Consider the following 18,399-nt stretch of genomic DNA (forward strand, 5'->3'; position numbering starts at 1 on the left):
TCTGCAGTTTCGTCAGCAAGAACGGAAAAAGCAAACGCTTTGTTAGTTTCGGTAACTATCTGCTCTCTCAGGATGTCGCCACAGATTGTGATGATCTCGTTCTGGACGCGGACAGAAGTGTACTTGGCATTGCCAGCAGAAGAAGCGAAGTGCTCCTGAAGTAGAGTATCTCCAGCTTCTACACGAAAGTCAAGCAGATCATTGAAGACTCCACTATCGGACTGCTTGCCGCGAATCGGCAAGTCATGCGTCGCGCAAAAGACAATGGTGGAAACTATTGGAAATAGTTTCTCACGGTTCCTTTCAACTTGCGCGTGCAGTGCTCTGTTCAGCTGCTGTACAACGGGTAGCTGCTTGCCTTTCATCACATCCATAAAGTTCTGTGAGGCCGTCATTGCCTCCTGGTGCCATTGGGATTTTACGTGATCCCTGCACGCCTCGTGCATTTTTCTGTAGTTACTGAAAGCGCGCACGATAAAACTACCTTGAGTACCCCGGTGAACACGCGGAGGAAAAATGACGCAAAAACGACAAAAGGCGCCTTTCGCTGTCGCTGAGTACGCAAGCCAGGGGGCGTAATCTCCCAGCCACTGATGTCGAAAAGGCCTCTTTCCAGGTGTTACATCCTTCTTAAAATCATATGTGACATTTGGCGACCATGGCTTAGTAAGAAGACGTAACTTCAAAAAGTCCGGTATGCCAGTGAGTTTAGCTTTGCCTAGAAACTCTCCTAAGTCATATTCTTGAGGCAAGTTATTTGTTTTCTTGATGTTGTCTCCGGACTTCGATCCCAAGCAAGGAGAAAGGGAATCGTTTCGGCTTACTGCGTGACCGGAGCTCGCTGGTGGAGTTCCTTCCATGGAGACGACGACGCCGGCTACTGTCCGGTGATGAAAGGTTGCATCGCTCTGGTCAAATCCGGACTTGAATCCCAAGAAAGGAGAAATGGAATCATCTCGGCCTGCTGCATCACCTGAACTCACTGTTGACAGAGTCCCTTCCATGGAGTCGACGACATCAGCTACTGTCCGGTGATAAAAGCTTGCATCACTCTGTTCAAATGCTACACCGTTGTCACATGTCACACCAGAATCTGCAGGGGCGCATTTGGATAATGCTTCGTCAGACAACCGCTGACGCTTGAAGAAGCGTCGAATATCCATCATTCGGGACCGCGCGAGACAAAGCTGGCTATGGAGTTCCTCGGGGTTGGTAGTGTTAAAAATATATACACATTGATTGGAAAAACGGTTGAATGCGTACGTTGAAAACAAAAAATGACTATGTATGCAGCTAAAACTTATTTACAAGATAAATGCACGCTCGCAGCTTCATACACCTCGCTCCATCTTGCTCGCGCAACCGCACAGTCGAGTATTTGCACACACACTACTCGCCGCTCGTCGTTTTCTCGTCCGCTGTCTTGGTTGTTCTCAGCTTCGTTGACAACCGGCCACTAAAAACACCGAAGCACAAACAAAGAGGCGCGCACACGCAAGGAACGCCGCGCGACTTCCGAGGGGAAGGGACACTCGCCACTCCGGTCGGAAAATTTGTTTTGTGTGTTTTTATGAGGTTCAGAGCCCCAAAACGACTCAGGCTATGAGGGACGGACGGTCTCTTTACCATGCACTGACATCGCACAGTACATGGGCGCTGTTGGGATTTGAGGCCCAGCCAGAGGTGACAGGCGAGCCAGGCAGGCGCCATCGGGCTGCCTTGACCAAAGGCGCTGGTTTCCGGAGAAGACGCAAGGAACGCTGGTGTGGGGGCGCCTCTGGAGACTGCGTCGCCGTGAACAAAAGCAGCTAATCCCCTTTGCCGAAAATTCTGAAAGCGGCGCTTGTACCGAACTGCGCTCTCCCGTGGATCGGAGGAGACAGCGAGCGGCGGCGGCGCCAACTCATCGCCCGCTTGCCCCTGAGCAGTCCGACAAAGCGGGGATGGACACGGCTGATTTGTCCCTCCCTCCTGAAGAATTCATCGGTGGCCGGGGTGTGCACTGTCTGCCTCCGTGTCGCTATCTCTCTAGAGATCAAAGAAACAGGCACACATCTCAAGACGGCTCGAAACACATGCTCGCCGGTGCCGCTGTATGTCTGCAACGACGCGTCCCCGGACGCGGCACTGTGCAGATGTGACCCAAAGCGTGGAAGCAGGGCCGCTTTTACTCTTTTGGCTGAGCGCACCGCCGCCCCTGACGTGCGGCCATCACTCACGGTTCGAGTGAGTGATTTTCCAGGGGGGTGCAGCCGCCCCCCCTTTCCCCCCCCTCCGGACGCCCATGGCAATACCCTGTCAAGTGCGCAAGTGTGCTTAAGGTTTTAAACGAGAAGCAGAGAGTCACTAGAAGTAACAAAAGCATGTGACAGCAAAATTTGTGAAGAAGGAGATGAAAAAGTAAACAATCAATTTTAAAAGAGCAAGGACTTGGGCTAGTTGCTGTTTGATCTTAGAATGGAAATAGTAGTAGCAGCAGTGGTATATTGAAAGAAAAAATACAAAAAGGGAGGGAAGGATGTTGCTGGCTGCGGCAATTCCTTTCTGATATCTTAAGCACTGGAGCTGCGGCCAGCAGAAATGAAAGGGACAGGTTGAGGATAGCGAGGAGTACAGCGGGAAGAGATAGTGAGAAAGGATAGGGGAGAGCTATGTACTTAATTTACAAAGTACAAAAGTGGAGATAGCACTGAACTGCACTAAGGGACAGGGGACAGAGGAAAGAAATATGACCACTACAGGACACAGTGCTTCATCCTGTGGTGGCCATATTTCTTTCCTCTGTCCCCAGTCCCTTAGTGCAATTCAGCACTATTTCCATTCTATTCTGAAAATTGATTGTTTACAAGCATAGTAGCACAAACACAATACACCTAAATAATCTTTTTAAGGATGCAAAAATAGAAGAGAAAGAAGAAAAGCCAAGATCAGCTAAGAGTTCCTAACCTATCCAGAATTGTGCCCACAAGCAACATGGCAGCAAACAGAGGAGCTGCGGTTGATCTCATTTATTTGTTGCGTTGTTTCAACTGTTGCTATAATGAAGAATTTTTTCAAAAACAGCGTTACAAGTAAAATAAACTTTAGTGCTTTTATATACACTACACTTTGTACCTTCTGAAGCCTCTGCTTGCGAGGCTACACACCCGGCCAGCAAAATGTGTTCTGTGAATGCACCGCAACCGGAGTGCACCATTGTCCAATTTGGCTTTGCCAAAGTGCACTTATAGTGACACTCCCCATAAGCACACTTGCATTCTTGACAGGGGGTATTATTCTAACTGAACAGTAAGTGCACTTTTACACATCGATGCTTGAAAAACTAATTGCATGCAAATAAATGAAGAAAGAAGAAAAGGCCTCACTCAAGTGGTCCAAGTCAAGGTGTTGGTGAGACAAGTCAAGCCAGAGCTGAACCTAGGACAAAAATATAAAAGCCTCAACTAAGCATAGTACATAAAAAACAATGTTTAGGAAAAATGGCAGTGAAATATGCAGGCCTAAAAGGAGCCAAGTATACACACCAACCCCTTTCCCCCCCCCCCCCCCCCCAAAAAAAAAAAATAAGATTCCAACAACTGACAGCACACAAACACAAAAAGGGGGAAGGAACGGAGAGGGCATTAGCTTGTAACTCAAAAAAAATTTTTCCAATTAAGCTTAGAGACCTTAATGCAAAGTACAAAGAACAATTTCAATCTAAAAAGAAACTATGTCAACAAGTGCAGGTAAGTTTCCAAGCACACTTATGCTGACAGTTTGTGCCAAAAACTAATAGTGATAGAGGACATCCTACAAAGACCTGGTACTGCCTTTAAAGTGTACAAGCGTTGTCACATATAACCCCCAAAAAGAGTAGCAGAAAAGGCCTTGCACATCTAAAGGGGCACGATAAGAAATTCTGAACAACTATGCCATGCTTTAAATGCCAGTGCATATGACAACACACGTATGACCTATGAAAGCTTTTGGTATGGTAAATACATGCCACCCTGCTTTGGGGTAACATGAGGTTTTATAAGCACCAAAACCTGATGAGCAATGTGACAAAGTGTTGCCAACATTTATGCTTAATATTGTTGCTTTTTAACTTGTTTCAGCGACTTAATTCAGCAATGTTTAAATATGTGAAATATGCACTTGTGTACCATTTGTAATGTGAAAATTTAGGCAAATGAGAAAAAAAAAAACTTTAGAATGATGTTACAAAGTGACCAAGAATTGCACGCAACGACACAAATGACATTCAAGCATAGTGATTTCGGCAAGCCGTATGAAAAGAAAAAACAATCTCCAAGTTTCATATATAATGCCTGCTTATGCTGCTGCTGCATGGCCTACGGGAATAAGATATCTGTGTTGTGTATCGTACCGGCCGCAAGCATCAAGACGCCGATGCTCTACCCCGCTGCCCACTTCCAGCCATTATTTCCAGCCTCTCCTTCGACGCCTGCTCACCGCCGCTTCATGAACATCAGCGCCATGCCATCAGTGCAGCATGCCAACCCATGGATCTCTTCTCTTCTTGACTTCCTCTCCAACCCTATTGCTGCTTGTCCATCGCGTGCTCTTTGCCGTCATGCTTCCCACTTCTCAATTCGTTACAATCTCCTTTATTGCCACAACTACAACTCAGATGGCTGCAAGTGGTTGCTAGTTATTCCCAATCACCTTCACTCGGAAGTCTGCGCCCATTTTCACGCTGATTCTGAGTGTGCTCATGTCATAGTGTTCAAGACCTATCGTCGCATCCGGCTACAATATTATTGGCGTGGAATGTACACCTTCATCCTCAAAAATGTGCACTCATGCCTTATCTGTCAATGTCACAAGCCACCTCCTCATCGTTCTGCTGGAGAATTACAGCCGCTACCTTGCCCGCCACACCCATTTGACCGCGTCAGCATGGATTTATACGGCCCCTTCTGTACACTTCACCTGGCAACCGTTAGGCTATCGTCACGGTTAACCATTTGACAAGGTATACAGAAACCGCCGCCCTTCCGGCTGCCACAGCCTCAGAAGTTGCGTTTATTTTGAACAGATTCATCCTTTGTCACCACGCCCCTCACGAATTGCTGAGCGACAGAGGCCGTGTCTTCTTGTCCGATATTGTGAAAGCACTGCCCACCAAGTGCAATGTAATTCATCGCACCACCTCCGCATATCACCCGCAAACCAACGGCCTCACCGAGCGCTTTAACCAAACCCTCGAAGACATGTCTATGTATGTCTCTTCAAACCACTCTAACTGGGATCTTGTCCTTCCATATGTAACCTGTGTGTACAATACCGCAACGCAGACCACTACTGGCTTTTCTCCTTTCTTTCTCCTTTAAGGCTGTCGCCCTTCTGCTACCATCGATACCATTCTACCATACCAACTCGACGCTTCCAAGTATGCACCTCTTTTTGAAGCCGCACAGCATGCTGAAAATTGTTGCCGCATTGCCAGCGCTCTCGCGCCTGACACCCAGTGCCGAGAGAAATCCCACCATGACCTCAATCAAACGTCGCCACACTTTCCCAATGGCACCCTTGTGTGGCTCTGGATTCTGACAAATCCTCCAGGCCTGTCGTCAAATTTCTTGCAAGGTACCATGCCCCTACCGTGTCCTGGAGCGCACATTACACTGTGGAACCTCTCATCCCATCTTCTGACCTCTGCTGATGTGGACGCGAGACTGTTCACATCCAGCGCCTCAAGCCATTCTACAACCCTGCCATCCTGCTGCACCCCAAGTCACAAGGGTGGTTCCTTTTCTCCCCGGGCAATCATAAAGATGAAGACAAACATTCTGTTTAGAGGCGGCATTGTCACCACTGCACGTGCTGTGCGCTCGCCCTGGCAAACCATGGACTGTTGCCGCGCTGTTCCTGGGGTCCCAGTGCCTTCAATAAACCCCCTTCTTACAATTTTAATTGATAAGGAGTTTTTTTAGTGCAAGTACAATTTCCATATTTTCTACGAAAATGATGAGTGAAAGATCATATGTCACACCCAAAAAATGAGCAGTAATAAGAAAGTGTCTTTTGGTGCAAAAAATTATCAAAAAAAAAAAACCTGAATTGTGGATCTTTTGGCTGAATAACCACATCTGTTCCTGAGTTTGAGCTAAAAAATTATCGCCCAATATTTAACCCCCCCCCCCCCCCCTTTTATGGGCAAAATAAAATCAGAAAACGAAGGGCCCTAAATATACATTATTTTAAAAAGAAACGAATCAAGAATATCTAGCCTGAGATATACTGGAATCAAAACTTGATCAACCAGATTCACTTGACTAACACACTGCAACCAACCTGCCCTCACACTTAGCATACTATTCACTGCAGTCGGCAATACTATCCAGTTTTGAACAGGTACTTGCTAATCTGAAAGTCATCTAGCATGAAGAAATTGTGCAAAAAAGAAAGAAGCAACAAGGCTAAACCAAACATAATAGTGCATACCATGCAAGTGCAGCAGCTGTCTTACACAGTACCTCAGGCCAAAACATAGCACACAGTTGATTTACAACTTTGTTCTTTAGCACCTCATCTTCTGCAGACCAGCTGGGCTCAGTGTCACACTTGCTGAAGAAAAAAAAAAAAAGAAACAGGTTGCATATAAAAAGAAACACAACCATCACATGATATAGCACACAACTGAACACCGGTAAGTGAGAAATGCTGCGGGCTCAAAGGACTTTAAATAAAGGCACCCATGCATTGCCATTCTAAGGCTACCAGTTTAAACTTATGACATTACTGCTCCAAGGCAACAGAATCCATCAGCAACATGCTGCTGCTCTTCTGCCTTTCCTGTCTCCCTCCAGACATACCCCATTCCCCCAAGGAAAGGAAGAGTATAACCCAGGCGAAGCAGTGTAAGTCTTTATGCACCTGTCTGCATTAATGAAATAGGCTGCTCCAAATCAAAGTTTTGTTCATCTGCGGCATTTCTGCCCTATGGTGAAACTGGGAGGTAAGTTTTATTCACTGAGCAGCCCTTTAAGCAACATTGCAGACAGCATAAGAGATAACAAAAAGCAGCCATCTCGCAGGTTTGCTTCATACAAAATCCCTTGCAATGCTGCTGGATTTAATAAGCAACTAAGTTACTAAGGACCACATCACTGAAAGGGGCAAAAGAAATTTTATCACTACTTCCAAAACTAGAAGACATTTACACATTGCATCACATTTAGTGTTCGTGTCTTAGTCTACAGAACAGTGCTACAAGTGCTGCTTTCTTTCATGCAAAATTTTAGTATTCTGTATTCCTTAACTACAAAAGGAGCAACAGAAAATGTGTTTCATTACCTCTCCGCTGAGGCAGAGCCATTGTTTGGAAGAATATTTTTAACAACAGCCATTGCGGGGGAGGCAATCCTCTTGCCAATTACACTGGTGGGGGAACAATATGACATCAGCATGAATAATCGTGCCAATGGAAATCAAGGTTCAAGTTACCAAATATAAACCCGATATTGTCACAACACACAGGTTAAACTAGAATGCTTTGCATCTGCGATAACAGAACACCCGAAACCAAAACATAAATCAAAGCTTATCACCTTTGCTTTGGTAACGTAAAAGAATTACACATTACAAAAAGCTAGTCCAATCTATATTTGGATAAAGTTGCTCATAACAGAATCAATATGACAATATTCTACAACAAATTTTCTACAGCAATTGAAGTGAATACACCTGCTTAAATAAGATTAAAGTAATAACTGGTGGCTTTAGGGAGGGGGAACTTGAGGCAGAGAAAAGACAACTGGAGTCTATGTGCAATGTTTGATGAGCTTGCCAAGATTTGTGCTAATTTTTGTTTCAAGGAACTAACTTACTCAGCAAAGCTTGCAGTATATGTGACATTACAGCAAGGATCTCCAGGATGCTTCACTTAAATGAGGCCTTTTTAAGTGAAGCTTCCCTGTGAGAGGACAGGCACATACATGCAGCAGCTAAGCTGTTACATGTGCTCGAGCAGGCAGCTCAAACCCTCCTGGCCTACATGAGATGAATTAAACACCACGCAGACTTCGCATAAATTCAGACCGTGCACTACACAACACTTCACACCTTCACACATGGAATTCGTTTCGATTACATAGTATTTGCAGATCACTAGAGCTCCTACATGAAGTGATCTAGATTCTGCTACTGATGCCAGTCTAATCTGTAGAGATCACAGGTCACGTAGAGTGCACCCATCTAATGAATGATACAGCTTTGCTATCGGTAGTTCAGACTTTCATGAGGCTAGCATGTATAATCTTCAATTTTCTACATGCCAGACCTGTCACTGCCAAAAGTTCACACAAAGAATACTTCACAACACACAGATGTACATTTTTCACATATTCAACTTCTGGAGTTCTGCAGAGAATTAGTAAGTTGGCTATGAACAGCTAAGAAGCACATAGTTTCACCGAAGATGCAGGAACTGCTGCTTCCAGCGATCACACTCCAGCCTGAGTTCGTGGTTGAAGGCAGCATCCCCCATCTCATCTTCATACAAGTAGCTGTCAATAGCATCAAGAGTCTGTTGAACTTGGGCTGTAGCACTGGCATTGAAGTCCTGGATACAGAGAAAGTAACAAGAAGGACACCAACTTTATTTTCAGCCTTCCAAAACAAATCACTTAAACATTCAATGGTGACAAAAAAAAAAGAAATTGGAAAACTTCGGTTGCAAATTTCTTTGAGAAGAACAAAACAACACTGGAGCTACAGCTTATTCATGCAGGAAGTCAGAACAGTTATCCACAGGCTTTCTAAATAAACAAGACAGCCCATTTTCAGGGTCACATTTTAAACACGGTCTCAAAGCTCCCTTGCACCAGCACAGCATAATTATGCTTTAGCATTGAGAAGAGCAAGCATGCAACTTCGCTGCAGTTAAGGGGGGAGCCTGGTCTTGAAAAAAAAAAAGAAGTTATTAATGAAGTCACAGTTAGGAAATCTTCAGGGAATTTGTATTTTTGTGAGCAGATTCTAAATATGTCATTTAATTTCATGTACAACAATTCTTTGAGCACTTATGTAATTTTTATCATGTATTTTGTGAAGAGCTTTGAAAAAAATTTGTGGGAAACTTGCTGAAATCTATGCCATTGGGGTCTCTTGACACCAAGAAATGCAATAAAGGTAAAATTGTCTTTCTGCCTATCATAGAACTTAAGTTATAGGGCTTTGAAGTTGTCGCTTCAGAAATGAGAAGAAAAGTGTGTATTCCTGTTTCTGAAGTGGCAGCTTCAGTACCCTATAACTCAAGTTCTATGATAGCCAGGATGATAATATTACCCTTATTGCATTAATTGGTATCAAGAGAACCCAACGGCATACATTTCAGCGAGTTTCTCGCAGCAAATTTTCTTGAAAATTCTTCGCAAAATACTTGCATAAAAATTGCAGAAGTGCTCAAGGAATTGTTTTACATGAAATTAAATGACATATCTAGAATCAACGCACAAAAATACATGTGCCCTGAAAATTTCATAACTATAACTAGATTAATAAAATTTTCTTTTCAAGACCAGGCTCCCCCCTTAATGTAACGTCACTGACAAATTCAAGCAGATAGCAAGTAGGAACAACTTTTTGATGTTTGCTTTCCTAATATAGTGTAGAATTGCTTTAGTTGCAGTTATGTGTGTGCTTGGACACAGGTTTTGACTGTGCCCAATAATCAGGTTAAATGATCATGTCACAAAGTCATGTCTCAGGATTATAGAAACTTGAGATTCATTAGGCCCCGAACTAACGGTAGCACCTTTTACTACAGCTTCCTTCTCTTTACAGAACTGCAAAAGTTTTCACAGCCTGAAAAGTGTTCAGGCATCAAGGCAATAGGCAATAATTATGAACACAGTAAATGCAGCTGCACACACCCTAAAGCACCTAAGTCACACAGACAGGTATGCAGAGCTTAATTGAAATTCCAGAACAAAAATAGTCCATGTACGAGCGCTGTTCCAACCTTTTCATTACTTAATCATGTGAGCAAAAAAATTACTACTCAAAAACATCTTTTAGTGCCACCGTGGTGATGCACTTTCCTATGCTTAACAGGTACCATTAAATGATTTCAATTTCTGCCAACAGTTGACTAATAAAAATTATTTCCATGTGGTGTACAAGCAAGAAAAACCAAGTCTTCCTATATGGCAAAAGTACTTGCTCATCAGCAACCACTTGAGCGCAGCCACATAGCTACAAAGAAAAGCTAAACAAACAGCTTCCTCCAAATTCTCCCCCCACCCCCCCACCCTAAAAAAAAAAAAAGAAAAGAAAATTGGAAAACTGGGAGAAAAAGTTGAACTCTGGCAGGTGTACAAGAGCAACAAAATTCCCAATAGGAGTAAATTTGTCCTTGCACTGCCACCTGCTACCCACCCTGGTTATAGCACAACTGGCAGTGAATTTCCAAAACAAGCAGCGGCTGAATTTTCATTCAACTGCAAAGATTTTAAGAAAGCTAGGCCACTTTCCTTCGTAGCCACATGTTGCACTCCGGTGGTTTCTAGTGAGTAGTTACTCCTTTGATTGAAAGGCACCACACTTTGAGAGATTCCTCCGAACACATTGGTCCCACCCATGTGGGATGTAATAAGAAAATCTTTGGATGCAGTTTCAGTTTACACAAAAGGGTGCAAGAGATCAATACAAAGGGCTAATTCTCATGTGACAATTTTTAAAAAGACCCCAAACCTTTTTTTGAACCTAACCAGCACCTTGAGAATGGTCAGGCGTAAACTGAAACTGCATCCAAAGATTTTCTTAATACATCCCACATGGGTGGGACCAATGTGTTGGAGGAATTTCTTAAAGCAGATTTTTTAAATCATAAGTTGTAGGCAAAGGTGAAGCAATCTCAATGTTTTTTACCATTAACGCTTCTCTCAACACTCGCATTTCTTGCTGAGCTCAGCGCATGTAACACACAACGCCCATGGCCTGCAGCCTTGATCTCTTGCTGAACACACCAGAACACACGCTACAATGCTACATTGTAGAAGACACCCAACACGCTGTCATTTGCAGGTCCTGAACACCAGTGCTTGTGCCCAACACACACCACCTCCTCTAGGTCTACCAAGGTCTGCTGTCAAAGGATGCACAAGGAAAGTTTGTGCTTTTCACATACTCAACTAAAATAGTGCAACCACATACCACCACAGCATTGACATGTCATTTCTTGTTTCTGTGGTTGTCTCTGGCAGCATTATTTTAGTTAAGACGCACAAGGATTTAGTGAAAACTTTAAGAGGGCTGGAAACATTTCACCACCCTGAATGCCAAGGCTACGTTATGATCACTATAAGAGCCCGCTTTCAGATTTGGTGTGCACAAGCATGCAATCTTGCAGCATTTGAGGTTTTCCATGGACAACTGATGTGGGCTACACATCTTGATCACTTAACTAGGGCAGCTGTATGTGACAGGTTGGATGTCTTCCACTCTCCTGTATCCTCAACAAATACTCCCCTTCTGCCACCTAGGCCAAAGAGCCAGACTCAAGAAAATAAAATATATAAATAATCACATTAACTGATTCACATCTTGGCATTTATCCCCAGAAGGCAAGTTATTAGATACCTCATCCCATGAAGAAGTGGCAGTTGGTGCAGTCTGCTCTGACCAAGGACTGAAGCCTGCACCACTTGAGCAATCTACACAGTACACACTAAAAGAAAAACAAAAAACAAAATACCATATGAATTAGTAACACCAAAATGTGCAACTCAGCATTACAAAAAAATAGAATGTAAGCAACACACTGCACAGATTGTACAACACAAAATTTCGAGCTCCGGGGAAATTGCAATGCTTCCAAAAAATACTCCCAAGGCAACAATATGACTCCTTTAGCAGATACAGACCATGTTGATTTTAGATGCATTTGTAACATGGATAGGTAGGACTGCAGCAGAGAAGAGACAAGGACTAAACGTTAACGCAGAACCATTGTTGAAACAAACATGGTTTATGGGGTTTAACGTCCCAAAGCGACTAAGGCTATGAGAGACGCCGTAGTGAAGGGCTCCAGAAATTTCGACCACCTGGGGTTCTTCAATGTGCACTGATATTGCACACTACAAGGGCCTCTAGAATTTCGCCTCCATCGAAATTCGACCATTGCGGCCAGGATCAAACCCACGTCTTTCGAGATCAGCAGCCGAGCGCCATAACTGCTGAGTCACCGCGGATGAGTGTGTGTGTGTGTCCACATGCGTGCGGGTGTGTGTGTGTCTTGCCTGAAGGAACTTCACATTAATGCACAACCTGCTGTGTCTGTAATGAAGACAGCTACAAACGCTTGCCCCATCTAACCAACTTGATCATTTCCACTCAAACTACACACAGAGGCAGTGCTTGAAGGTTAATTTTGTTGAATACCAGATTAGGTATCAGTACAGTGAAATCTCATTCATACAAAATTTGAATTCCCAGTTTATTCAACCTAATGATTCCATCTCGTTAACATCAAGTATATTAAAAAGGCTTCTCTCAATTCGAATTCCAGATCATCTGAACAAATTTCCAGACACCTTCAAGTTAAATTTATCTATAGTCAAATGTACTTCACTGCTTCATCCTCAGTAATGCTCAACCAAAATAAAATCTTAAGCCTTACAATCAGAGTACCATGTACTCTTATGAAAATGAAAGATGACTGCCAGGAGGCAAAGGAAGATGATGTGAAAGCCATACCCTTTGCCATGGGGTGGTATCTGACGAAAGAGTGGTTTCAGGATAAACTGCCCCTGGTGGGCATTTCACTTTCCTAGCAACAAATGGTGCCACCATCCTTGTTGCTCTTAAATTCTGTTTCACTGATTTGGTAATGTCACAAACTATGGCAAACACTGATTTATTTTAGTTGAAGCATGAAGGCGCTAAAATTTTAAAAATCTATCTCATCGTCGAGCTTAGATGTAAGCACGAGATGCATTGCACAAAAGGGTTAGCATATCTAAGATGGCTCACAGATGGTAGTAGTCCTGCATCAGTATAGCTCGGGGCCTTTGGCTGATGAGCATGCCCTTGTCGTAGCACGCTTCAGTTCTTTGAGCTAGGCAGAGCGTATTGTCTCCCTGGTTGTTTTGTGGCTTGAGAAGTCTCTGACATTAGCCACTTCCTTTGTTGCTTTTGGCTGCATAAACCTACCACTGGTGACGCAGTCAACCCTTTATATCTGTTGACTCAACCTGCTTTTTGACTCAACATGCCACTTTTTTTTCTTCAAATCAAGGTTTATTAATTATAAGAAATGGTTACAAATGTGAAGCACACAGATAAGAGTTTGAAAGTCAGAAAACTATACATGGCCCCTGGTAGGTCAATACACCAGAAGGAATAATAGCAGGTAAAGAAGTTTTGTTGCAAAATATCAATGAAAACTAAACAAGCTTAACGGAAACTAAAAGGTTAAACAGTATGAGTAATATAAAATATATAAATTCAAGAAAAATACAAAAACACTGATGCTGCGACCGAAATGTTCTTAGTGTATTCTCAAATATATGCAAAAATTATAATGGCAGCGTATTCCAGAATGAAATGGCTGCAAAAGGTGAGGTCATTTTTTTATGGCTAGTATGTAGTTTTAGTAGTATATAATTGCTTTTAGCCACAAACCCTCACATGCTTCACAGAAAAAATATGACTACATTAAGTACTTTCCCATGTAAAAATGCCATAAATAAGGTGAATACGCATGACTAAGGATAAGAGCGTGATGAGAAAAATATGAATTTCCTTTATTGACTGTCCTGATGCAAAATGCACATTTCCTTAGATAAGAACTTATAAACTTAGGCAAAGAACTTATGAGTGGAATTAAAAATACCCTAAATAACTCAATTCTCATGAAGACTATCGTGCTTTTTTGCAAATTGCATACAACTCCAAAAAACCCTTCCCTCGAATGATCTGGCCAAAATGCTGACTTTTAATTCCAAAAAATGTCTAGAAGATCAGCCCGATGCTATCTGCAATATATTCTATATAATAACTGCCAAAGTGTACTTGTCCCACACAACTCTGCACCTTCAGAGTTCATGATACACTTCAATAAGCCATGTCACTGTCCACATGATGGTGCCTAAGGGAGGCGAGGGGTGGCAGGCATTATGCCAAATATCTACCTGTTGCATTCTTCAATCACAAACGAGATTATTTTATTCGCCAACAAGTCCCTTTGCCGCCTTTATAGGTGCATTCAGTTGTGGCTGGTAAGAGAATGGGCGAAGCTCTCAGTGACACTTATGAGAATGGATGCCATGAGGGTAACATGCCCGCCAAAAATTTTACTCCTATCCCTGCCCCTCGCCACCTCGGCACTGCCCCACTATCAATTCCTAGCACTGTTCACACACATAAATGGGCCTTATCACATGTGCCGTGAAGTTCACCTTTGCATACACTGCCTTCTCCCTCTCTGAAACGTCCCCTTTCAGGAACAACAGCCACTAGTATGTTTTATCTTTACCAACAGCAGACATCCTTCTACAGTCAGCGCCACAAAAGTGGTGAATGACGTAGTGCTCAGCCACTTTCATGTCTCTGCCGTGTTCGAAAGCTCGCACACCTATATGAAAGGTGGGAGCAAAAGGGGGCCTGCCACTTCTGCTTGGTGAAATTTAGTGTTTGTGAAATATGTTACTGCAATAGTATTAGGACGGCCATGAAGATGAAAACTGTCCGGCACCGGCAACATAGGTGTGAAGCCTCCACCTGCCAACCGTGCCTTCTTCCCATTCTCCTTCCTGGCAACCATCCCCTCTCCACTTGAAGGGGAGAGGACGAAGACAGTGGACGAAGAATTCCTCAGCAAAAATGAAAATGGCTTAGAATAAAATGACTCACATAACAGGAAGCCTACGAGCAAAATAGACAGCTTCCTGAACAACTGACTGCAAAAATGAGGCTGCAGGAAGCGGAAAAGCAAACTGGGTCTAACAAGCCCCATTGGTGGCAGTGCAGCGGCACATTGCTTAAAGGTGCAGTGAAGAGGAATCTGAACTCGTCTTTTTGCCGTGGGAACTCAATCTGCACGTTCCGAGCATTCTTAGAAACGTCGATTTATTGCCCTGTGTGGCCGATTTCCCTAATTAACTCGAATTAACGTCCGGCTCCCACCTTTTTTTTTTTAATTCTCCCCCGCACGGTGGGCGGAGTCGACCAACGCGTGGAGTGCCTTTCACCCAGTCCCGTGGCGGCTTGCCGCCCTGCCATCGACGGAGTAATACGTAGTAGTCCGTAGAAGCAAATAGTCCGCGCGTGTTTTTACTTCTGCGGGCTTATTTTGCGGCTATATTATCTGCGAATGAAACTATTTATCCACGGAAACCTAAAAAACAAAATAAAGCAAAAGCAAAGCCTCCACGGAGCTGGCTGAAAGGCATCCGAAAGACGCGGGTTCGATCCCGGCCGTGGCGGCTGAATTTCTTGAAGGCGAAATTCTAGAGGCCCGTGTGCTGTGCGATGTCAGTGCATGTCAAAGAACCCCAGGTGGTCGAAATTTCCGGAGCCCTTCACTACGTCGTGTCTCATAGCCTTAGTCGCTTTGGGACGTTAAACCCCAATAAACCAAACCAACCTTTTAACTAGTTCTACACTGTAACCTTACCCTCAGTGAGATTAAGAATTGACTGATTATTATGGCAATATTTAGTTACATTGGCCAAGACAATATTCAACCTACAAGTTAAGGTGTCAATAAAGCTGTTTCATGAGGAGATGGCAGCATAAAATCATCAGCACATTAAACATTGTGCCATAAACAGCAAGGATCGAAGTATCAAGCCCTGATGCACACCTTGATTCAAAATTTTAGTCTGTAAAAGCTACGACCAATACCAATGACTTGTTTCCGATTGTCACAGTAGCTCTGGAGGAGGTGTGATGTGGGGATGGTTTTACCACAAGCAAGCACACGTAGAATACAATAACTGCGTCAAACATGTAAGCAAAAACCAAAAGTTTTGGAATGCTTCTTATAATAGGTTGGCACAATTTCTCTGCCAAATCGGTAGCAACATTTCGTCAGCCTTTCTTTTGCTGCATACTTTTTATTTTTACTCCTGCTCCACAGACAACCTAGTAGTATCAACACAAGTTCAAAGGAGAGCAGGTGCAAACGTTGTTGGCGGAACAAGTCACATGAAGCAACACATCCAGTATACATGGCTAACGAGCGCAAAAAGACGAAGACGAAGAGAAGACCACACGACATAAGCGCTCACTCGCAACTGAATGTTCGCCGCCTTTAACCATGAATGCGTACCAACTAGCCCAACTTCTTACGTTAACATCCAGTATACTCTGGTTCTTCCTTGCAAACACTGGCAAACAGACTCGCTAGCACTGGGCGCTGAAGATGTATGAACAAATAGGTGAGCAAATAAGCGTCGCCAGAAGCATGGTGCTGGGGTGTTAAATTTAAACTGTCTCAGTAGCAAGAAATACGCATAGCGTGGCTATTGCAAAGCAAGCATTTAATGAGTAAACCGGCCAGAGATGACAATTTTGCGGGAGCAGGCAAAGGGACAGTTGAAAAAACGACACCAGCTGTCGACATCATACGTGGGCTACTACGGTCGCGTGGGTAAGCCACGTAACGGTATACATACTGAAGGAACGGAAAGCTATTAAAATTACAATAAGGCAGACCACTAACAGTGCTTGAATATAAAATGTGAGTAAGAGATGCATGGCAGAGGATGTGTTAGATGTCATACACAACGCTCAAACACGAAAGGTCATGAACTTGTTCCATACGGCTATGCCAGCCGCAAAGAGCTAAACACGAATGCAGCGCTGTTAAAATTCGCCAAGTTCTAGCGAAGCATCCGCGACTGCGAAGACCCTGATGTGACACAAGACAGGGGCGGAAGCACAATCTGCGTCTCGAATGAATACTGGTCGTATTGTAAGGCACCCAGAGCCGACTCCCTCCTCCGAAAAACGAACATCTCTGTCTTCGCATGCAAACAGAGCCTCCAAGTTTAAATGCACGGAAGTGAAAGCTATAATATCAACTTACACTGTCTCGTCGTCGCTTGGGGGTTCATCTGTTTCGACGACGGTGTTCTGCCCTGATGTTAGAGGCTGGCCTCTGATAATGAAACGAACGAAACACATCAGCACTCCTAAATCTGAAAGCTACGCCACATATACTGCTTGCTTACCGTTCTCTTTTGCTTCTGCGTGCACAAACTGCCATTCTAAACGCAGCCACTGAAGCCACGAAGCACAACGCTCTCACTGCTGAAAACCCAAGCAAACTTCTGGACGATTTGTTGAATGAGAACGTCAACGTAGTACGCAACGATAGCACATCGCAGCCAGCCAGCCAGACCTCCAGATCCTCTAGAGAGCAAGAGAAAGGGCACGAGTGTGTGTGCTGCCGCCCATTGTGGCCAACGGCCGGATATAGTATGACGTCAGATCCGCGCTGTCATGGAGGGCGCGCAGTTGACAGGGATCTAAAAACGTTGGTTGACAGGTTGATTTTTCGCAGCCGGTTGCTTTCACCTGCGGCCCAAAAACGTTGCCTAGTGCCGTGCTTTCACCACTGCGCGGCACAGCTGGGGCATAGAAGTGACAGATGAACGCAATCAAACACATATAGAAAAGAGGCCTTGGCGACACCATCGGAGATGCACAAACGAAGCGAGAGCATCCCCACCTCCCTTGGCGACAAACGTAGCTGAACTTTCACTACAAGCATCCACACCCCCCACTCCTTGACACAGGAACTAAACCAGACAAGAAACCCAGGTTTCGTAATTTTCGTGATGCAGGCTTGATTGCGCAGCATGAGATTAGGGCAGCATGTTGAAGGGAAGTATTTTTTAACATATTTTTTTTTCCTGGTGGCCATTGCGGAAGAGGCAGTAGTAATGCATAATAAAACTATAAAAATGAAATATTTAACACAAAAAAGTAAAGTTATCACGTGCTGATGCCCACAGGGGTTACACCCCCAATCTAAATTAACAGCTATAAGCCCTAAATACCGATTCAGAGAGCTGGGCCAGTAGGTACCTAACGAAAAAATCACGCGAAAGGACGCAGACTCAGAGCGGGACAAAGGACGACGCTGGACTTGCAACTGATTTATTCGCAGGAAACGCACAGATAAGTATACCCTTCAACAAAGTATACTACCATATGCGCACACCATACATCACACATAAGGGAAAAAAAACCCAAAGTAGAAAAAATAAAAATGCCCGAAACTGCATGCTCTACAGATCCTCTAAAGCGCTTAAGAAGCGATACTATTTTTGTTGCAATATCACAGACGTGTCACTAACACAATTATCACATCATCAAAAACGAAGATAATTGCGTTAGTGACACGTCTGTGATATTGTATCAAAAAGAGTATCATCG

General features: G+C 43.8%; 1 protein-coding gene across 1 annotated transcript in view; it reads right to left on the minus strand.

Annotated features, from left to right (window-relative positions):
• The window catches only part of LOC149351695 (uncharacterized), a 40,830-nt gene extending 23,434 nt beyond the window's left edge, over window positions 1-17,396 (minus strand). The window contains exons 1-7 of the mRNA XM_089581056.1: window positions 17,190-17,396; window positions 17,045-17,116; window positions 11,593-11,680; window positions 8,424-8,572; window positions 7,306-7,389; window positions 6,486-6,576; window positions 3,366-3,417 (exon numbers count right to left, since the gene is read on the minus strand). Of these exons, the coding sequence (XP_089437182.1) occupies window positions 3,366-3,417; window positions 6,486-6,576; window positions 7,306-7,389; window positions 8,424-8,572; window positions 11,593-11,680; window positions 17,045-17,116; window positions 17,190-17,224 (571 nt within the window). The 5' untranslated portion in view covers window positions 17,225-17,396. The remainder of the gene's footprint in view (window positions 1-3,365; window positions 3,418-6,485; window positions 6,577-7,305; window positions 7,390-8,423; window positions 8,573-11,592; window positions 11,681-17,044; window positions 17,117-17,189) is intronic.
• Window positions 17,397-18,399: the final 1,003 nt, after the last annotated feature.

This window comes from Amblyomma mixtum, chromosome 3 (genome assembly GCF_055824585.1).
Source record: "Amblyomma mixtum isolate Tamu chromosome 3, ASM5582458v1, whole genome shotgun sequence".
Lineage (NCBI taxonomy): Eukaryota > Metazoa > Arthropoda > Arachnida > Ixodida > Ixodidae > Amblyomma > Amblyomma mixtum.